The 23,088-nt window shown below is 37.5% G+C and overlaps 3 protein-coding genes across 6 annotated transcripts in view; 2 read left to right on the top strand and 1 right to left on the bottom strand.

Moving 5' to 3' along the window:
• Positions 1-8,139, top strand: part of mettl23 (methyltransferase 23, arginine) — a 33,299-nt gene extending 25,160 nt beyond the window's left edge. The window contains exon 5 of the mRNA XM_072242505.1: positions 7,807-8,139. Coding sequence (XP_072098606.1) covers positions 7,807-7,969 — 163 coding nt within the window. The 3' untranslated portion in view covers positions 7,970-8,139. The remainder of the gene's footprint in view (positions 1-7,806) is intronic.
• Positions 3,468-11,523, bottom strand: LOC140187327 (serine/arginine-rich splicing factor 2-like). Of its 4 annotated transcripts, none has more exons than XR_011883066.1 (4): positions 11,040-11,523; positions 8,952-9,253; positions 4,528-7,939; positions 3,468-4,200 (listed from the first exon to the last, which is right to left on the bottom strand). XR_011883066.1 is itself a non-coding variant. In XM_072242508.1 (3 exons), the coding sequence occupies exons 1-2, from the start codon at positions 11,390-11,392 to the stop codon at positions 8,971-8,973; spliced, it is 636 nt and encodes a 211-aa protein (XP_072098609.1). In that variant the 5' UTR covers positions 11,393-11,523; the 3' UTR covers positions 3,707-4,639; positions 8,948-8,970. The 4 variants fall into 4 exon arrangements, 1 of the variants encoding a protein (XP_072098609.1); XR_011883064.1 differs by having other exon boundaries at positions 3,736-4,200; positions 4,528-4,639; positions 8,948-9,253; XR_011883065.1 differs by having other exon boundaries at positions 3,737-4,200; positions 4,528-4,639.
• A 379-nt stretch (positions 11,524-11,902) lies between these two features.
• The window catches only part of mfsd11 (major facilitator superfamily domain containing 11), a 31,040-nt gene continuing 19,854 nt past the window's right edge, over positions 11,903-23,088 (top strand). Inside the window, exons 1-5 of the mRNA XM_072242501.1 lie at positions 11,903-12,269; positions 14,786-14,841; positions 15,082-15,189; positions 16,414-16,493; positions 22,163-22,259. Of these exons, the coding sequence (XP_072098602.1) occupies positions 12,174-12,269; positions 14,786-14,841; positions 15,082-15,189; positions 16,414-16,493; positions 22,163-22,259 (437 nt within the window). The 5' untranslated portion in view covers positions 11,903-12,173. The remainder of the gene's footprint in view (positions 12,270-14,785; positions 14,842-15,081; positions 15,190-16,413; positions 16,494-22,162; positions 22,260-23,088) is intronic.

Raw genomic sequence — 23,088 nt, 5'->3', positions numbered from 1 at the left:
TTGGCCAAAGTAACTGAAAGGAGAGGCTGGTAGGGATGACAGCAGAGCAGCAGTGGTGTGTGATTCTAGGAAAAATGAGAAGGTGCAAGATAAATGTTTTACAAAAATTGAAAAATACTGAAATGGCAAAATAGTACAACCATGGCTCACAAGAGCAATCAATGCTAATGTAAAAGCTAAAGAGGTCATACAAAGAAAATATTAGTGGGAAGATAGAGGATTGGGAAGCTTTTAAAAACCTAGAACAACTAAAGAATCAATAGGAGGGAAAAAATGAAATATGAAAGCAAGCTAGCAAATAATATCAAAGTGGATAGTAAAAGCTATTTCAAGTATATAAAAAATGAGATGTGAGTGGATATAGGACCACTAGAAAATGAGGCTGGAGAAATAATGTAGGATAAGGAGACAGCAGATGAACTAAATGAGTATTTTGCATCAGTCTTCACTGTGGAAGACACAAGCAGTGTGCCAGATGTTAAAGTGTGTGAGGGAAGAGAAGTGAGAGAAGGGAGAAGGTGCTCAAAAAGCTGAAAGACCCATGGGTATACAACTCACCCGGACCAGATGAACTGAATGCGAGGGTTCTGAAAGAGGTTGCGGTAGAGAATGTGGAAGCATTAGCAATGACCTTTCAAAAAAAATCAAAAGACTTTGGCATGATGCCAGAGGACTGGAAAATTGCAAATGTCACTCCACTCTAAGACAGGTGGAAGGCAACAGGAAGGAAATTATAGACCAGTTAGCTTGACCTCAGTGGTTGGTTAGATCTTGGAGTCAATTGTTAAGGATGAGGTTATGGAATACTTGGTGACACAGGACAAGATGGGGGAAAGTCAGCATCATTTTCTTATGGGAAAATCTGGCCTGACGAATCTGTTGGAATTCTTTGAGATTACAAGTAGGATAGATAAAGTGGATGCCGTGGATGTTGTACATTTGGACTTTCAGAAGGCCTTTGACAAGGTGCCACATCTGAGGCTGCTTACCAAGTTAAGAGCTCATGGTATTACAGATAAGTTACTGGCATGGTTAGAGTATTGGCTGATTGGTACAAATAAAAGGATCCTTTTCTGGTTGGCTGCCAGTGACTAGTGGCGTACCGCAGGGGTCGGTGTTGGGACCACTTCTTTTTAAGCTGTATATCAATGATATAGATGATGGAATAGAAGGCTTTATTGCCAAGTTTGCAAATGATACGAAGATTGGTGGAGGGGGAGGTGGTGTTGAGGAATCAGGTAGGCTGCAGAAGGACTTAAGACAGATTAGGAGAATGGACAGGAGAGTGGCAAATAATATACAATATTGGAAAATGCATGGTCATGCACTTTGGTAGTAGAAGTAAATGTGCAGACTATTTTCTAAATGGGGAGAAAATACAAAAATCTGAGATGCAAAGGGACTTGGGAGTCCTTGTGCAGAACACCCTAAAAGTTAACTTGCAGGTAGAGTCGGTGGTGAGGAAGGCAAATGCCATGTTAGCATTCATTTCAAGAGGTTTAGAATACAAGAGCAGGGATATGATGCCAAGACTTTTTAAAGCACTGGTGAGGCCTCACCTTGAGTATTGTGAACAGCTTTGGGTTCCTCATCTAAGAAAAGATGTGCTGGCATTGGAGAGGGTTCAAAGGAGATTCACACGGATGATTCTAGGAAATGAAAGGGATATCAAAGAGTGTTTGAGAGCTCTGGGTCTGTACTTGCTGCAATTTAGAAAGATGAGGGGGCTTATCTCATCAAAACCTTTCAAATGTTGGAAGACCAGGACAGAGTAGATATGGAAAGGATGGTTCCCATGGTGGAGGTGTCTAGGACATGTGGACACAGCCACAGGATAGAGGGGCATTCATTTAAAACTGAGATGCGGAGAAATTTCTTCAGCCAGAGGGAAGTGAATTTGTGGAATTTGTACCACAGGCAGCTGTAGTGGCCAGGTCATTGGGCGTATTTAAGGCAGAGATTGATAGGTTCTTGATTGGACACTGCATCAAAGGTTACGAAGAGAAGGCCGAGGATGGGGTTGAGAGAGAAAAAAAAAAGATCAGCCATAATTGAAGAGCAGTGCAGACTCAATGGGTCGAAATCTGCTCCCATGTCTTGTGGTCTTACCGAGCTAAGGATTTAGACCAAAAAAAAATCCACTTACCTGTTATTTCTCTCTGAAACCTTTGTTTTTCACTCACATAGGTCACTTACTTAGCCTTTTCTTGCCAAACTCATGATACATTTGGCCCCAACCTATTCAGCTCAAGTTCTACAATCAAATCAATGATTCCATGCAATACAGCACTCTTAGCCCCTGCCTTTTCTTCCCAAACCCTGTTGAGCCAGCCTCCAACTCTAATCCTGACCCATTCCAAAGGCCGCTCCCACAATGGACACTACAATTCAGCACCCTTAGCTTCTGCCTGTCCTCACTAGAAACTCTCACTCTAACCCTGACCCAGTCCAACAATGGCCTCTCTGCTTACAGCTTTTCGTTGGCCCTTGCTAAATTACTAATAACCCGAGCAATCTCCTACTCTGCAGACAAACTCTGATTGGCCACAATCGCTTTTTAAAACTGGCACGTAAAGTCCACAAGTATCCAACTCACTCTGCAATATCCTGCTTTGCAGAATTTGATTCCAGAAGGACCAAAAGACAATGCCTCCATTTCAATTGAGTAAAACACTAATTAATATAATTACTATACAATGGATCCACACCCAAGAATCCAACTTGGGAGTGCAGGAGACAGTGGAATACCTATTTCATCTCATCAACCTACTGCCATCACTATGTACCACCGGGTTTTGTGTTACTGAGAATTTTTAAATGTTTGTACATAATATTCTATACTATACACATATTGACCCCATTAAAAATAAATGCACAATATTGCAGCTGCTATTTTACCCTTGGGACTGAATATTGCCCTGATATTGCCAGTCAGATTACTAATTCCGCGCCCCCCCCCCCCCACCATGTCACCAAGGAAAGTTCCAGCAGCAAGTTAGATTTCAATTTCAAATAACTTCATACATTATTGTAATTAATTTTAAAATACTTCTAAAACATTCACCTAATTTGAAATGTAATGCAAAGATCCCACTGTTTTAGTTCTGCATTCTACCTTTGGTTGAGCACAATGTAATACTGGAGATACAACACTTTTCTGCCTCAACTGTTGGCTTTTAGAGTGATTATGCAGACTAAAGTTGCTGACATTCAGACACTCCCTGTTCTCACCAACTCTGCCTTCTAGCAAAGTAGTATCTTTTTATACTCTCTGCCAATTTTGATGGAGTAAAAAAATCTTTGACCTTAAGTGTTGTCATTTCTCACCCATGTATGCTTAAGCTTAAAGTTCTTGCAATATTTTTATTAACAACGAATGCTTATGTTTGTTAAGCTTTACTTTTTCAGGAATTAAATAACCTACTTAGCACACATACAATACAGCTCATTTAGAATTCCAAGGGAATAAATTAGCTTTAAAAATTCAAACCAATTTCTGGGTGTGGCTCAACTCAATCAAATGCAATGAATAAAATCCAAGTTTAAATAAAATCATTAACTCAAGGGTTTGGTATCATAATTTTGTGTATAAGAACTCAGTTACAAAATGCTTTATTGGAGCAGAGGCTTAACTCTTCACTGTTCTGAAAATATATCTTAAAAAACTAGAATCCAAAACCTTTGCAATTGTATTATAATGGAATGATTTTAACTACTTAATTTTAAAAATTGAGATCTTTTAACACCACCAATTATTTGTATTCGCTACATTAATTCCCATGATTCCCAGTCATTGAATTCAACATCAAGTCATAAATGCAGAATAATTAACATCGACGAAAAAACCTTTAATGACATTACTGAAATACAGGATTTTATACTCAAGCAAACTGTTAATTACAATTGAGTTCAAAATTAACAGCTTTCTAAACATTTTAATGTGTAAAAGTATAAACCAATTACCAAGTATAAAAACAAGGTAGCTAAAGGTGCTTACTGCCTGCTCCATAATTTACACGCAGCCAGGTCTCTGGAGGTGCAGCTGACAGGCATTTTAGTGGACAGCCATATTTTCTGCACGTCAAGGCATCATTACAGGAGCAATCAGGAGAATACAGGACACAGCCAAGCACTCTGCACTGCACTGCAACACGCCACCTTACAGCTAACCCGCTTTACAGAACTGCTACACAACTGCGCCTAGTGCACAAAAATACATGAGACAATAAGATTAGTATTGGACTGAAATAAAAAAAGGATGGAAAAAAAGACATATGCAAATTGAAATTTAAAAGATAATTACTTGTGTACAGGAAGAAACATTACAAAACCTGGAAATACATTCCATGCTTTTTACCTTATGTACGTATCCAACCAAAATGCATCTGAAGTCGAGCATTTCACTAAATTGTAAGAAGTAATAGCAACACAGATGGCACATAACATATAAAAGCCTTCTCAGACACTAATTTTAATTCATAACTTAAAACTGACAAAACATGTTATAAACAATTATGTTATAATGACCTTTTAAACGCATCACAGCTTATTTAAGAAGGTCTCTCCATCACCTATACAGATGGCAAGAGATGGTATTTCTTGCAAGGCATCATGTAATTCTTCCAGGCACCCAGAATATCTAGAATAAAGAGAAGTTAAAATGTAAACTCATAAAGCTATAAAATAACACAGTTATACAACTGACAAAGGCCTATTTTTCCTCCTCACCTCAATAATTTTAATACAATTTCAAGAAAACTATTTATTAAACTGGAATTAAGGTGGGGTGCCTTCTACTTTAAGGTTACATAGTACAAGAACAACAAAAATACTAACAGAAAATTTGACAATTATGAACTGACAATTTTTACTGCACATTGTATATGGGTACCCCAGAACAGGTAAAAACGTAAACAGTACCAAAAATCACACTTTTTGCGGAAGCTTAATGGCAGACACATTAAAACAGCATTTGTTTATGTGAATCAAATTCTACTAAAAATTCTATTTCCAAAAATAATGCAACTTAAAGACAATTTTCCAAAAAATTCTTGGGAATTACATTTTCAATTTAAGGAAATGTTTAAAATGAGATGTGTCAGGTTAATGTTCTCTCATTGAAAGTGCTGCATATTACTCTTGATGCTTAAGTGTATCAAATATAGTCTGAAATTTGAATAGCACCTTCAATATTTGCTGTATTTCTGCAATACTTCAAACGAATGGTTCATTTAGCATATTTTAATGTAAAATGTCAAAAAACCCAAGTTTAAGGCATTATCTTGGAAATCCTCAATCACATCATTGCTTTTAACCAAACTCAATTCAAAAGTCTATTTAAATTGAGATTCCCAGTTACTTTGGAGCAGGGGTTACCAACCTGGGGTCCACAGATCCCTCAGTTAATGGCAGGGGTCCATGGCATAAAAAAGGTTGGGAACTCCAACTTTAGAGCAAGAAAATCTCAGGTGGCAGTCATTATTTAAATAGTGCTTATTTCAATGCTAACTAGAATAATTTCATTTACCAATAACTACCATAACATTATATGATCAATTCAAGACTTGAATGTACCAACAATTTGACATAATACTCACCATTGGACCATGCAGGTACATCTGCCAAAGCTCATCATTACCTGTCATTGCACTCTATGTTCATCCTTCCACAACCAGCATACTGCCCCAGCAGTGCAAATAAGCTACAATATGTAGTACAACTCACCAAGCTTACCTCAACTGTACCAACGGCCATATGACCTCGACCACCCCGCAGAATAACAGCAAAAATCACTGAAACATCACCTCCAAGATCCCCCAGCCTCACCAGATTCCTGATTTGGAACATAAATCACTGCTACTTCATTAACAGTTGATCAAAACCCAGATCTAGCATCACTGGAGTATCAAAACAAAGACTGCAGTTGTCGAAAGCAGTCCACAACCACATACTCGTGACAACTAGAAATACGTAGCAAATTGCTGACCCTGTTGACTTGACTAATATTACAAAATTAAAATGTTAAACATCAGGGACCAAAGATTTTATGCCATGTACTTTGGTAGTTTTGAATTCAATTGAGAAACATTAGTTGGTAAGGGAGTAGGGCAACAAGTTTTATTAGTATGCCAAAGGGATTTTGAATGCTGTGAAAATGAAAAATGCAGTTAATTCTAACATCTTACTAAAACTAGTTTTGCAAACAAGTACAAAATTTAAGGCTGCTGCAAAAAGCAACTTCAGTTTCCATAGCATCTGATAGTTATCTACTTCCTGTATACTATTTGCTTAACTGCAAGTTTCCTTTAAAAACATGAAACTTTTTAAAATCCTGTGTAACAGCAAAAATTCACCATAGCTTTACTTCCAAAGAGGAATCTAACAGGAATTGATAAATATACTCTAACTAAAGATTAGATATTGGATTATCATCTTTATGGTTTAGTGGCCAAGGATAAAATTAAAATATGCAAATTACTGTTGAGAATGTAGAACAAGTACGCTACAGCATTTCATGAAGTCCTAAGTATAGAACCACTAAACTGCTAAGCAAAAGCAATCTGCTTTCAGAGTAGTGTTGGTATCGTGTGTGTGTCATAGTTTGAAGATACTCACTGCTGGATTAATTTAAGTTTTTAAAATGTGAAATAGAAACCACAGTCAATGTAAGAAAAATCAGGCATAAGGAGAGCAATGGGTAAACAGAGGCTGCAGTCTGTCAGGAAAGAAATTAACAAGGTGGAAATGAAGGTATAGACATCATGTAGACAGAAGGGATTAGTTTAATTCATTTGATTCACTCAATTAGTTCAGCACAACTTAAGGGCCTGTTCCTGTGCTGTATTGTTCAATGTCTGAAGCTTCAGACTCTGTCACCCAACTGTCAGTGTGAACATGGTGCTACATAACTGGAACAGCATGAAATAGAAGCGTTTTTGAAAACTGAATTACCAAAACCAGAGTCACAAATCACTTCAGCCAGCTCAGTGTCCCAAAAATCAATGTCTCCCCCCCCCACCAGTAGTAATTATTCCCAAAAATAAGTATAAACCACATTATCACTCCTGTACGTTCTCTCACTCAAGATCATGTCCAATCTGATATTTGACATCAATTTAATTCCTCTGGCAATCCTAAGATTGCTGATTCATCAGTTGTCTGAAACAACTCTCAATGTGCAATATATATCTTTTGATATTTTGCCCATTTCAAAAAGTTGACAGTTTTCAAGACTTAGGTAGAAGTATCAAATTATGTACTTCCTTTTATCTATCTGGACACAGGTATGCAAGAGGGAAAGGGGCAAAACACCAGTTAAGATACAGTAAATCAAGGTGAATTCAATGATGCATAGTGATATTCTCAATGGATCTTACCTCATTACCACCTTTTATTATTTGGTGTGTATTTCTACCATTATGATTAATTTAACAGGGTGCATAAAACTCTGAACTGTAGAAAGTTCCTAAGTTGCCCAGAGCAATGAGTGGGTAAATAAGATATAGGTGAAATCATGAGCACAAAACAATTTTATTCTACAAATGTTTCAGCAAAGTCATCCATTATATTAGCATTCATTTATGATTGTTTCATATGAATGTTGCACATTAAGTGTATGACTTTAATGACTTTTTTGTTTAAATTAAATTAGAAGAGATCCAGTGGTAACAGAGGTCTAGTTCACATTCTAACAACTACTCTTAAGCTGAAACATTAATACTGTTTTAACTTCAGTTCAATAGCTTTCCAATGCAAATATTGTGACGCTTTTCCTCTTTGAATTCTTTTCTGAATCATATTTATCAGCAGCTGTTACCTACCATTAAACTTCAGACAGCAAGGCTCTTCGCAACAATCATTTTGGGAGCAGAACTGGACTGCAACAGGGCTCACGAACCCTCCAAAGGCTAAAGCCCTTCTGCAGCTATTGTTACAGAAACTTTACAGGATTCGAAAAATTAAAGGTTAAACCCACTACAAAGCAATGTATTCATGCAATGTTATCTTAAACTGGTTGTACTATATATTGCATCACTGTGCAACCAAACGTAACTGAATAATGAGGCTGCTTTAAACATGTTGCACTCTTTAATAAAATGGATACAAGACATTTGCAAGTATACCTTGGAAGAAATTATAAATAAATAACTGGATACAATACTTCTGGCCCACATCGTTTTCTCAATATCTACATCATTACCTCCATGAAAGAAATATCTATGTTCTATTTCTGCTGCTTTTGCTCAAATGTGAAAGATAAATTAAGGTGAGAGCCAAATTAGAAGGGATAGCATCTTGGGAGCATGACTGTTCTATAATTTCATCTATTTGGTCATTTAGCTCATACAGTACCAAACACAGTTGATGCAAGTTAAAATTGCTTCTAGATATTGTTTACTTCATGGTAAGATCTCAGGGGAAATCCTTTTTCTTTTTCCATTAATTCAGAGGGAGTTTGAAAGAAAGGGCAACCATCAGTATCATGTTGGGAGATTTCAGATGGTCTTGGCATCTTGCAAATTTCTCAGCCAGTATCTCCAGTTTCTAAAATGACAATTTTTGCTCTAGGCTGCCATCAGAAGTGAAGTCACTAAATAATAAGTGATCAAGTACAAAAGTACTTGAGTCAGCAGTATTATTTAATAATTTTCCATACTGAATAGATGTTCCGTTTAACAAGACCAGCTGCTATCAAGTGAAGAGGACACAGTGAAAGATGATGGTTTTGAATGCAAATTATATCAGTGATGGAAAATCTTTCTTAATAACTTAAGTTCCACTGCATCTAACTGTTAAAAACTTTATCAAGAATATTCTCCATTTATTACACAATAGTTCAATGCCAATCACCTACATGTGCTTGATGATAGCTCTACATTCTTCCCAAAGTTACTCAATAAAAAGCTTAAAAGATCGTAAAATAATGGCATCAGTTAAATCTACTTACTCACTTTGGTGCAATTTACCACTTTACGGAGATTCAATTCCATCTTTCTGTGGAGAAGTTGAATTAATTGGTGTCTTGGATCTGGATTTTGACTTTGACCCTTGAGACATCCGTGATATACTTCTAGATCGTGACCTGGACCTTGATCTTGACTTCGACTTTGACCTTGATCTTTTAACAGATCTAGACTTGGAACGAGATCTAGATCGAGAAAATGAACGCGATCTGGACCTGCTGTAACGAGATCTTGACCTACTTCGGCTTTTACTTCTGGATCTCGTACGAGATCGGCGGCGTCTTCTAGGACTAGAAACAAAGGATATCTTAAGTGATGAAAATACACAGAACTGAAGGAAAATCAAGTACTAAATAGTGATGAATACACAAAGCTGTTGCTAATTTCCTATTACAGAAAGTAAACTCTCATTTCATGAACTTGTTCATCTGAATAATTTATCTGCACATGAAGCAAAACCAAGTATTGGCAGAACATCTATCCACAGCATAACCAATAGAGTCAGACAGCAATACAGCACAATACAGTCCTTCAGCCCAACAAGTCGATGCTGACTAGAATGAACTTTGTTTTATCCAAACTCCACACATACAATTCACAGTTACATTCGAAACAGAATTAATTATCTTCTTCTAACAAAGTACAAGTTTATTTTGCACATGATCAACAAGATCCCCACTTCCACTGAAATTTTTTAGTCACCGGCCTCATTGTCTGTGCATTACTTGGATATGAACTGAAACACATCACAGAAAATAATTTATCACCTTCACAAAAAAAGTTTGCATAGATTAACAGGAGCTTCTAATGGCAGGAAGCACGCTACTCCATCAAAAATGCATAAAGCACTTACACACAATCAAACTCAATGAACAAAACATGCAACCACACTCAAGACATAAGGATCAACAAAAGTGAACCAAGATAAAAACATCAATCCACTAAAAATGAAACTTCCAACTAACATTGTATAACGGATTAAGGAAATAAACTCAATGAAAATTGAATGGATACTTTCCGATTAACATTAACCTCCCTCTCGTCCCAACAAAGGGCTGTTGCCGCCGGGCGCCCCTCCCCCCACACTTAAACCGTTTGTAACGTTGTGGAAAACAAGAGAAAATCTGCAGATGCTGAAAATCCAAGCAACACCCACAAAATGCTAGAGGAACTCAGCAGGCCAGGCAGCATCTACGGAAAAGAATAGTATCGACTTTTCGGGCCGAAACCCTTCATCTTTCTACTAAATTGTTGATTACGATGACGTAAACATCAACAAAACTTTTTAAAGAACACAATACTTTAATAGCTCATAGTACGAGTTCAGCCACAACATGAAAAGCATTATAGCCAGACTCGAGGAGTACATGCTTATCATGAAAAATGAAATATTGAATTTCAATGTTTCGAGAGACGCGCCTGATAAAAACATTGCCTCCCTCATTACGGCGTCTATTTGATAGCATAGCTAAAATAAAAAGAGGAAAACAAATCTCACAGAAGAAACCCGCTGCAATCACTCAAAAAAACTGTAGGTTTGGTACTGGCTTCAAGAAACTCCACATTATCTTTTCAGAACTACCAGAAATAAAAATTTGTTCAGCATGTACTGCTGACTTTATTTTATAAAATCCTGAAAATACCTGTGGGGTGAACATGGAAATCTGCAGCACCTTACAGGTCCTTCAGCCCACAATGTTGTGCCGACCATACAACCTACTCTGGAAACTGCTATTTCCCTAAGAATGGAACCCATTGCCTCTGGCGGCTGAGGAGGCCAAGTAAATGTTGATAGGCTCCTGATATGAAGGGCATCAAAGGTTACTGGGAGAAGGCAGGGGAATGGGTTTAAATCAGCCACGATGGAATACCGGAAAAAAATCGACGGGCCGAACAGCCCAATTTTACTCTTTTGCCTTTTGAGGGAATTACGCGTTTGAACTCGATCTAACTTTCTACCTAGAAAGCTTCACTCTCCGTGTCCTTGCAAATATAAAGACAGGGTAATTCTCACTTCATAAAACCGTGCGAATACCCCCCCCCCCCACACCCTCAGGGGAGAGGAGTCCCACCAACCTGCGGCTTCTCCTGCCGTAAGCGCCCGCGTACCGACGAGACGATCCCCCCCTGCGGTGCGACTCGGCAGGCCGACCGTAGCGGGCCATCTGCACCCGCAGCTCCCTGCCGTCCAACACGGCGCCATCCATGGCGTCGATGGCATCCTCGGCGTCGCGCTTGTCGTGGAAGCGGACGAAGGCGAAGCCGCGGCTCTCACGCGTGAAGCGGTCGCGGGGGATGTAGACGTCGCCCACTTTACCGTACTTCTCGAACACGCGCTTCAGCGTCTCGGGGGATGTGCGGTACGTCAAGTTGTCCACCTTCAGCGAAGTCATTCCTTCGATATCCGGCGGCATCCTCCCGTAACTCATCCTCACTGAGATTCGCTTTATTTGACGAGGCGAAATTAAAGGTGTTGAAGACAGCCCGGAGCAACCCAACACAAACCGACGGCCGAACCCAACACAATCACAAGATGGTGGCGCTTAACCCGGAAGTAGATCCTCATCCATAACATAACTCCTCCCTCCAAAATATATATATATATATATATATATATCAATTAAAACAATCTTTCCCGATACTTTTTAGAAGTTTTTTTCAGTTCCAAATATTGGAAATAAATAATTAGAGCATGAACCCTCCGGGATCTTGTAGTTTTAATATTACAGTATATTTGTTTAAAAAAAACACAAGCCTTAGAAAAACGTTGCAAAATGCCACTATATTATCCGTCTGTTTAAATACCAATTATTAACACAGTTTACAGTTAAGTAGAAACTTAAACAGCGTGAGACCCTGGCGCCTGCGCACGACGCTCTCGGTCATCCGCTGATCTTCGTCTCTGGGGAAGGTAAATCACTTTTAGAGCAGATTGGCGTTTGAGTGAGATTTAATTTACTTCACAGCGTGTAAAGACATTAAAATCTAACCAGTGATGCTTAAATACGGACTATTAACACAGCGTTACATCTGAGGAGAAACAAACAGCACGAGACCTGGGTGCGTGCGCATGCGCACGACGCTTCCGGTCACCTGCTGATCTTGGTTTCTGGGGAGGGTAATTCACTTTTAGAGCAGGTCTGCAGTTGAGTGAGGTTTAATTTATTTCACAGTGTGGAAAGACATAAAATCTAACCAGTGTCTTTAGTCATGACGCCAGAAGGATGGAAATTAACGAATGTTATAATTTTGGGATTTGCTTTTATGTTCGTTTTCACTGCGTTTCAAACTTGCGGTAATATTGAGGTGAGTGTTTTCGGCTTTGACTTGAATCTAGGTATATTTATCATTAAGTAGTAATTAAGTTTGTAAGGATTTTATATTGATGATAAGGACCTTTGCTGTAACTTCTGTTTGTACACTATATCCGCTCCCTTAATGTACATCCCCAAACTATTTATATCCAGTGAAAAGTCAGTACTTAATTGTTCAGAAAATAGAGTGTACCGTGCCTTGTGAAAGTGTTCAGACCCAACACTTTGTTCACAAAAATGAGTATTACAACCAGGGATTTTAATCAGTTTTACTGGGAATTTTTATTTATGAATCACGTGCTTCTTTTTCATAGGGCTCAAAAAGCAGGAAAAATTGTAAAGCAGAAAAAGCTAAAAATTCAAAAACTGACGTGTTAGCAGTTGCCCATTTGCTCAGTACTTAGTTGAACCACCTTTTGCAGCTATTATAGCCAGTAGTATTTTCAGGTAAGTACTATAGCTTTGCACAGTGTGACAGAGCAGACTTTGCCCATTCCTCCTCGCGAAATTGCTCAAGCTGTTTTTCGTTAGTTAGGGAGTAATAGTGGACAGCAATCTTGAGATCTTGCCAGAGATGTTCAAGTGGTTCAAGGGTAGGTCTCTGACTGGACTACTCAGGGACATCAATTTTCTTCATTTGAAGCCATTCTGTAGTTGTTCTGGCTGTGCGCTTTGGGTTGTCCTGCTGAAAGATGAACTTCCTCCCTATTTTAAGCTTTCTGGCAGTGGCTAGCTGGTTTTTATCCAGGATCTTGCTGTGCTTAGCAGCATTAATATTCCCATCAATCCTGACCGGATTTCCAGTCCCTGGTGGTGAAAAGCATCCCTATACTTTACAGTAGGGATGGTTTTACCTGGCTGTATAGGATTTACGCCACACGTACCGCTTTGTGCTGAGGCCAAAAAGTTTTACTTTAGTTTCATCTGACCACAAGACCTTCCTCCGCATCTTTTCAATATCTTCTAAGTGACGTTTTGCAAAGTCTCTATGGGCAAGGATATGCTTTTTCTTTTTAGCCAGGGCTTCTTCCTTACCACACTTCCATACTTTTTTTGCACAAAGACTTTAAGATTGTGAAGCTATGAAAATCATTTGCAGCCACTGACTTCAGCTCACTCAGAGTGACTGTTGGAGTCATGGTAGCCTCTTACAACTGCCATTCTTCTCTGGCAACTAATGTGGCCTTGGCTCTACAGTGAGGCAGTGGTTCCACATTACCTCCCCCTCAACTTTTTCATGATTGCACTGAGCTCTGAGGGACAGCTTTCCCCAGATTAGTGCTTCTCTATTTTCACACCCCTGATTTGTCTTGAATGCTCTTTTGTCTTCATTTTGGTACGGTCTGTTGAAAATCTACCATACTGTTGGACCTTGCAGAGGGAGGCAGTATCCTAATTAATTCATTGAAAACAAGTGATCCTCCAATTTTCTACATCATCAAACATGGTGAGTTGGTAAGCTAATATATTACACCTGAGCAAATGGCATAGTAAATACAAAGGGGATGAATACTGTATCAACCTCACAATTTTGATTTTTAATTTTTAGTGAATTGTTGACAGGTTTGGAATTTTATCTTTTGATTTGACATAATGCATCATGTTTTGTAGACTAGTTCAAAGCCACCCTACTTCAATATATTTTAAATTTAGAAAATGAGACAATATGAACGTAGTTGTGGGGGCTAAATGCTTTTTCAAGGCATTGTATATAGGATTTGTTAATGATCATTTGAGCAACGAAAGTACTTTTGTGGGTTTGCAACTGAAAAGCTGGCTTTTGTGGATATTGATTTCTAGTCAAAACTAAATTTCACAAGATCAACATTTTCTTGATTTTTCAGAGGCCTTACATTTAAGGGTTAGGAAGAAAAGTATTGAACAATGTTAAACTGTTAGCTCTGTGCCACTCCCCTTATAGTTAATATTCTGTCAGCCTCTCTTGCGTCTGTCCAACTAATCTTAGTTTGTCTTTTTACAGTGGTCTTACCTTGCCATCGTTGAAGATCCAATTATTTTGACCTCTTGTATCTTCTACATACAATTTGTAGCACTAGTGTTCTTCATCTCAACTGAAAGCTTCAACTAATCTATTTCATGAATTAAGTGTAGTAAAAACAAGCAAAATGTAATTTTTTCAGAAGTCTCTCAGCGAAATATTTTCAAACTTGCATTAGTATTTGGTAGATTATACCTCCCTATTGATGCATCTTTTTGTAACTTAGATTGATTGCAGCAACTAAACAAATAACGGTCCAGTTCTAGTAAATATCAATTACTTGCAAATAATTCTTTCGAATTAGATGAACATATTTGCCAAAACAGTTGTGCCTAAATAAAAAACAGTCATAATGAATATGGAGTCATTGTTCCAGAGAGCTAAAAGATATCAGAAGCTTCCATTGCTAAAGGGCATAGCTGTGAAATACTAGGATAAATGTAGAGATATTACTGAGTGATGGGAAGAATGCTATTTTTTTAATTCGAATATTAATTTTTATTTAACAGCAAACCGTCATCAAGAGTATCAATAGCACTCGGTTTCACGGAAGTGGCTATACCAGGTTTTTTTTGTTTATTTTCTTCTATGGAATATACTTTATTAAGATTTTTCTGACACTGAGCTATTAATCCTACCCTTTACACACCTTCATTGAAGTATAATTTGTACTATTTCATCTACTATTGAGAAGTAAATTTAATGTATGTTTCAGTTGCTGTTCTTTTATTCATATTAAATATAGTAGGGGATATAATTATTTCCAATGAAATATTATGCTAACATTGACTTGTGTTTCTTATAGTTTGGCCATAATTTATACTGTGTTTTCTGCTTCCAATTTGTTGACTCCATCAATTGTTGCTCTTTTGGGATATCGACTTTCCATGTTCCTTTCTGGATTAGTGTACAGGTGAGTTTAATCATGTCCATATTCTTGTCTATGTTTCTCTCAGTCCAACCTGCACCTTGCACTACAATCATTCTTTGCATTTTTCAAAATCATTTCCCAAGTAACATTTTTATGTAGAGTGCATGAAATTGTTTAATTATTTTGAAAAGGCAGATAGTTTTCTACAAAGCAGATAGAAGAACCCCACGACTAATATGACTCAAGTTTTATCAAAGTACAGTAATCTTGTTAATTATCTTGCGTACAATTTGCTTTTTTATCTATTGGATTAAAAAAAATTGGAATAAAACGAAATTAAAGTTTGTTTGCCTTTATCAATTTTCTTAGCACTCTTTTGTGTAAATATCCAGCAACATAAGTATTTGGATTGCTGCTGTTAATAAATATTTTCAGGTATAGTGATAGTTTTGAAATCTAACTGAGAATTTTCTGCTTTTGCATTTGTGTTTTTACAGTTAATAATTGATATACATGAGGAAGAAATAGTGATTCTAGTTTTTAAGATTTTCAGAAAGAATTCAGTAAAGTAACATCAGTTTGTAGCATAAAAATTAGATTTGATACATGGATTGGTTACTGGACAGAAACCAGAGGGAAAAAATAACAAGTAATTTTTTTGTGACTAAAATGGAGGTATTAATTGACTCCTGCATGGGATGAGAGATGTGGCTATATATGGTCTATATAATGAATGAGATGAAGTCACTAGGTGTAAAGTATTCTAAGTTTGCTGCTGATATAAAACAGAATTAGGTAGAGATTGCAAAGGGGTTAACCTGGTAAGTGGCTGGGCAAAATGATGACAGAAGGAATATGCTTTGAGGAACTTCGAGTTTATTCACATTGGTGTGAAAAGTTAATATTGGTATGCAATCTTTGTGCACACTATAAAGTTAATGTACAGGTACAGGAAACAATTAAATATATAACTGGCATATTTATTACTCCCAAGACAAGAAAATTATTCTTGACAATGTTTTGATTTGGGTGTACCAGTATGGTCTCTAAGGGAGATGTTGTGGGTGCAGCATACAGACAACTAAGAAAATAAGTACTTGATGAAAAGCTAAAATATTGTTCATTTTGGAGAGAGGTTTCAGTTCCATACCATCGCCTGTAATCGAAGTATTTCACACAATCCTGTCTTTAATGGAAGGATTGCACTTAAAGAAATCGCATCTAGGTGTATTTATTTTTTTATCTTGAATTTTCTTTCTTTTTCAGTGCTTATATTGCAGTTTTCATTGAGCCATTCACATGGTCCTTTTACTTGGCTTCAGTCGTCATTGGGGTAGCAGCTGCAGGTCAGAATTTTCTTTAAGCTTTGAGCAACATGAGCAAAATGCAAAGGGAAAAGCATTAAGAGAAGATCTCTATAATTTTCTGACTTGAACAACTAATCAGATTTAATCTTGTAACTGATTTTTTGATTTGAAGTTGAAAATTTCACAGTGACCTTTTCTTAACATTACCACTGTTCTGTATTCCAATATTCATTGTGTAAATCTGAAATCTGACACAGGCATTGTACTGCTTCGTGTTCATGTTTCATAGTATTTGGTCAATTACCGCATTGTCTGCACTGTGGCTATGGGTGCTTAATTCTGCCTGACTAACATGACTTGGTTTATAAAAAAAAACACTTTCAACAAATTGAGAACAATCAAAAATATGCATGTCTGAAAGAAATAATGTTTGTGTCAACAAAGCATATTTTGACTTTCTCTAACTGCTTCTTTATTCAATTTCCTGTTGATCCATAAACAAATCACACACATTCTATGTGACTCAGTTGTTTTCCATGATCATGACCTAGTTTGCTGTAGGTTAATCAACTATCTTCCCCATTCGCTATTTAGGAGATTTTAACTCCTGCATTAAGCTAGTGTTTTGCGTCTTTCACTGTTTGTGTCTTTCAGTATTTTGAATTGCTGGATCATATCGCTCATTTTCAATGAAGCCAGATATTTTGTTGGTCTTTACTTGCAGTGAAAAACTTGGAATCTGTACTGTTACATGTTGAATGCTGTGTAAGGCATTATGCTCCCTTTGTAATTAGGATGTTCAAAAGAACGGCATCGAGCCTGCATGAATTGTGGACAGTTGGAATAATCTGACTTTCCTTAATCTTTAATCAAAAGCCTCTAAAGTAGTCAAATTCAGAACCATTATTTTGTCGCTATTTTTGATGAAAGCAGATTCAGCAAGCTCATTGTCCACAATATTTAAAGCTTGGTTGTGCATAGTAACCCACATCCTAAAATTTGGCGGCATGTCCTGAGTGAACAGTAGCAGTGCAGGATAATGTTTTTTTTTCTAAAAAGCAAAATATTCCATTTATATACATGTTTTTAAATCTGTTTAGAATCATTGTTTTAGTGGAATAATTCCATGGTGTGTTGTAGTTTCTTTTTGACGAGAAGTAACTGATATATTCTTATAGACTGCATTATTCACATTTCCGTGGCTAATTATTTATTTCAGGGTGCACTTTCTTTAAATGCATGCTTCTGTGTGATTTTTTTTTCTCCCTATATTATTTTGCCTTTTCCTTCCCATTAAGGCAAGTTTAAATTCTCCCATTTGTTCTACCATATTCTGTGTGATAAGGCAGCCATTGCAATGTACAGATACTTCAAAAACCAACTTTCTTTAGTTGACATTTCAATAACTAGTTTATACTGGATGACACGGCAGCAGAATTCTGATGGTTCAGATTTAGAATAGAATTGGGAAACTATGGGAATATTTTGTTGGGCAGCAATATTCCAGTAGTTCTATTATTAATTTGAATTGTTAATGTTTATTCCCCATGATACAGATTGCATCATTTGTATTGCATGTCTCCATTAGTGCTACTTTTCAGGTGATAGTTGTTTGCAATGTGAGGTTTATATCGGACCTTTTGTTTTATTTCTATGCACTTAAATTTGTTTTATTTCAAAGTGTTGGCCTGCACAAATTATCCCCTTCTATGAATATTAGTGTTGTCCTCTTATTTAAAGTATTTTTAATAGGATTTCACAAAATTATGAAAAAAATCAGTTTCAAATGGCACAAGTTCATCTGGTGTGCAAATTTAGTGTTTTGTGTACAAATGTCTATTACCCAGCAACTTAATCTGTAGGTTATTTTAGTTGGAAAAGCTACAGTCCTTCCTCACTCTTCAATTTTTTTTTTTTTTTTGGAAAAATGTTTGATTCAAAATAATCTCTTGAGAGTCATAAAACTCAATGTTCCCACACTGCAAAAATACTTCTCCCCCCCACCCATTATTTGTGACAATGTCTTGCTACATTTTTCTTGTGAACTTTAACTTTTTCCTGAACAAAATTTCCTGAACTTGGCTTGTAACCATGATTTTCATATTCTGTCCCCATTTCTTCAATTAAGCCTGTTGGGTGGAAATTACTGGAATCTTGCTTCATTCAGCAATTTGTAATTTTAAAGGTTGATTTGATCTTGCATAGTTCAACAGGAAATTAGACCATCCTCCAGTTTGTCTTTCATCGTCCAACTCCTGATATTTTTCACTATTTCTACCATTTTTTTCCAAGGATGTTTAAGGTTGATGTTTGAGATAGGTCTTAATTTACTCCATTTCCCTTAGTAAAGGGAGGAACAAGCAGTGAGAATTGATTTTAAAGTAATTAGGGGGACTGAAGGATTAGAGAGGAGGTATGAAAACAGGTGTTTTCACCCACAGGGGGAATCAGAATTTGTCAGGTTAATATCACTGGCATATGTCATGATGTTTGTTGTTTTGGAGCAACAGTACATTACAATACACTATATTAAAAGAAAACTATATTTTCTCCTCCTTTTCTGATCCTCTACCTACCTACCTGCTCTCCCTGATACATCTGTAGAAATTTGTGAGTGTTTTTGGTGACATACCAATTCTCCTCAAAGTCCTAATGTAATATAGCTGCTGTCATGCTTTCTTTGTAATTGCATCAGTACATTAGCCACAGGTTAGATCCTCAGAGATGTTGACACCCAGGAACTTGAAACTGCTCATTCTTTCCACGTCTGATCCCTCAATGAGGACTGTAGTTTGTTCCCTCCACTTCCCCTTCCTTAAGTCCACAATCAATTCCTTGGTCTTACTGATGTTGAGTGCAAAATTGTTGTTGTGACGCCACTCAACCAGCAGGTCTATCTCACTCCTGTATGCCGCTTCATCACCATCTGAAATTCTGCCAGAAATAGTTTTGTTGTCAGCAAATCTCTAGATGGCATTTGAGCTGTGGCTGGCCTCACAGTCATGGGTATAGAGAGAGAGTAGAGCAGCAGGCTACGCATACTTTCTTGAGTTATGCCGGTGTTAATTGTCAGCAAGGAGGAGATGTTATTTCCAATTGGCACAGACTGTGCTTTCCCAGTGAGGAAGTCGAGGATCCAGTTACAGAGGGAGGTACAAGTTTTGAAGCTTGTTGATTAGAACTGGGGGCATGATTGTGTGGAAAACTGAACTGTAATCAATATACCACAGCCTGACGTAGGTGTTACTATTGGTAAGGGTATGAAACCTGATGCTTGAAAGGGTGATACAGACAGGGATCCTCTCTGCACTTAAAAATTACTAGATGAGTCTTCTGAGAACAGGATTGCAGATCAAGTGCTGGAAAGTGGGAATAGGCCAAAGAGATACTTTATAATCAACATGATGTAAATATTCTGTGATTCTCTTTTCAGTTGGGAAATGATCTAGTCATAACTGAGATGTGATAGTAAAATACATCATAGTGTATTTAAATACAGAAGGTAGCAGTATTGGTAAATTAAAAACAAACTACTGGAAAACACTGTGGAAAGAACTAACAAGTGGTTGCAAATTTGAAAAATTATCTCTTTTGCTTTCCACAGATGCTACCTGACCTACTCGGGGTTTAAAGTATTGACTGTTTTTATTTCATGTTTCCAACATTTGCAGGCTCTTTGATTGCAATATGCTCTGCTTGGTTGGATACCATTCTAAGTCTGTGAAACACTGTACAAGTTCCTTTGGGAGATGGGGGTGGGGTAGGAAACAAAGTCTGAAAGAGTTGTCACTGCGTTGCTTCCTTTCACTCAATGGGACTTGAGTAGCCCAGGTAGGAACACACAGCAGTGAGCCATGGCTTTTGTCATGCGGAAAGGAAAATAATAAAGAGTGTGACCACCTTTGAGTGAAGGAAAGCCAATTCAGTGATGGATTGTGTATTCTCTGAGCTAATAAAGTAAACGAAAACTCAAATTTTGTGACTGGTTGAGAATTTTGCCACATTTAACACAATCATCTGCGCAAATTTATATCTACTAAATTCTTTAAGGAATGAGTTTATGAATTATTATTATGAAGAATTACATTGCTGAAATACAAATCTAATTAAGTGGACTCTTGTCTCCCTTTCTCTTCACCATTTACACCTCGGACTTCAACTACTGCACAGAGTCTTGTTATCTTCAGAAGTTTTCTGATGACTCCGCCATTGTTGGATGCATTTGTAAGGGAGATGAGGCTGAGTACAGGGCTACGGTAGGAAACTTTGTCACATGGTGTAAGCAGAATTATCTTCAGCTTAATGTGAAAAAGACTAAGGAGCTGGTGGTAGACCTGAGGAGAGCTAAGGTACCGGCGACCCCTGTTTCCATCCAGGGGGTCAGTGTGGACATGGTGGAGGATTACAAATACCTGGAGATACAAGTTGACAATAAACGACTGGTCAAAGAACACTGAGGCTGTCTACAAGAAGGGTCAGAGCCGTCTCTATTTACTGAGGAGACTGAGGCCCTTTAACAATTGCCGGACGATGCTGAGGATGTTCTACGAGTCTGTGGTGGCTAGTGCGATTATGTTTGCTGTTGTGTGCTGGGGCAGCAGGCTGAGGGCAGCAGACACCAACAGAATCAACAAACTCATTCTTAAGGCCAGTGATGTTGTGGGGTTGGAACTGGACTCTCTGACGGTGGTGTCTGAAAAGAGGATGCTGTCCAAGTTGCATGCCATCTTGGACAATGTCTCCCATCCACTACATAATAAATTGGTTGGGCACAGGAGTACATTCAGCCAGAGACTCATTCCACCGAGATGCAACACAGAGTGTCATAGGAGGACATTCCTGCCTGTGGCCATCAAACTTTACAACTCCTCCCTTGGAGGGTCAGACACCCTGAGCCAATAGGCTGGTCCTGGACTCATTTCTTGGCATAATTTACATATTACTATTTAACTATTTATGGTTTTATTACTATTTAATTATTTATGGTGCAACTGTAACGAAAACCAATTTCCCCCAGGATCAATAAAGTATGACTATGACTACTACAGCATAATATTACTGATGTACTATAGAGTTATAGAGCAATACAGCATGGTTGCAGACTTTCAGTCCAATAGGTCTATGCTGACCACAGTGTGCACCCAGCATGTCCCAATTACGTGCTTTCAGCCCAAGTTTCTCTATAAGTCTCGCCCCTTCGTGGACCTGTCTAAATACTTCTCAAATTATACTATTGTACCTGCCTCAATTACTTCCTATGGCAGCTCGTTCAATATACTCTCCAGCCTCCGTGTGAAAATGTTACCCCTCACCCTGGTCATTCTTAAATCTTTCCCCTCTCATCCAAAATTCATCATCTCACGCATGACTATTGAAATTCACGTGCCAATCCTTAAACCACTCCTCTAACTAATCAAGATCCCTCTGCAGTTTATGACAGCCTTTTTCATGATCAACAACAGCTCCTAATTTAATGTCATCTTTAAGCTACTGATCAGACTTTGTACCTTCACATCCAAATTGTTTCAATAAATAATAAGCAACAGTGATCCCAACACCAGCATAGTATTATGTGAACTGCAGTTTGAAAATCTTGGAAGAAAGTGTACAGTACTCTAGTGATGTATAACTGATAAATTGATTATTTTATAAAAATTGGTTGAAATTTGTTGCAGTGATTGAACATTTCTTTATTTTATGTCTTTCAGTGATGTGGACAGCACAAGGCAATTGTTTGACAATTAATTCAGATGAAAATACAATTGGAAGAAACAGTGGAATATTTTGGGCTTTGTTGCAATTTAGGTATTTATTTGTTTAAAAAGTGACAATATTACTTAAGTTTACTTCGTTATATGATGCATACATCTGTGCATCTGTTTCAAAGCCGATTAATTTTTAACTAATTTGTTCCTTTATTTAAATAATATGATTTTGTGTGCAAGTGTCATTTATGAGGAAATGAAAGCTTTAAATGTTTGTGCCTGCTGTAATTTGTAGAAATTAAATTTACAAATGCTTTTTGGATGAATTCTTCACTCCAACTTCCTATCCTATCCTCAAAGTTCAATGTAAATATATTATGAAAGTGCCTATATGTCACCATATACAAGCCTGAGATTCATTTTCTTGCGGGCAATCATCGTAACTACAAGAAGCACAATAGAATCAATGAAGGACTGAACTCACCAGGACCAACAAACAACTGATGTGCAAAAAACAAAAAGCTCTGCAAATACAAAAAGAAAGAAAATAATAAATTTTGAGCATTAAGGTTCAAAAGTACATTATTTAAAGGGAAATTACAGACTGCAGATTACAGTGAGAGTAGTTCAAAAGTATATTTTGAAGTTTTATAAGCTGCCGGTAATGCATCGCCATGTTTCACCAGTATCATCTTGCCAATGTTTGCCTTGTCATCATCCTTAACTATTGTTTAATAAATGTAGTTTTTGAGTATTCCCATTATTCTGTCATCTTACTAATGCTGATGTGCTTAATGTGAAAAAGACTAAGGAGCTGGTGGTAGACCTGAGGAGAGCTAAGGTACCGGCGACCCCTGTTTCCATCCAGGGGGTCAGTGTGGACATGGTGGAAGATTACAAATACCTGGAGATACAAGTTGACAATAAAC

The sequence above is a fragment of the Mobula birostris genome, chromosome 24 (assembly GCF_030028105.1).
Source record: "Mobula birostris isolate sMobBir1 chromosome 24, sMobBir1.hap1, whole genome shotgun sequence".
In the NCBI taxonomy this organism is placed as follows: Eukaryota; Metazoa; Chordata; class Chondrichthyes; order Myliobatiformes; family Myliobatidae; genus Mobula; species Mobula birostris.
This window is presented reverse-complemented; position numbering and strand designations above follow the sequence as displayed.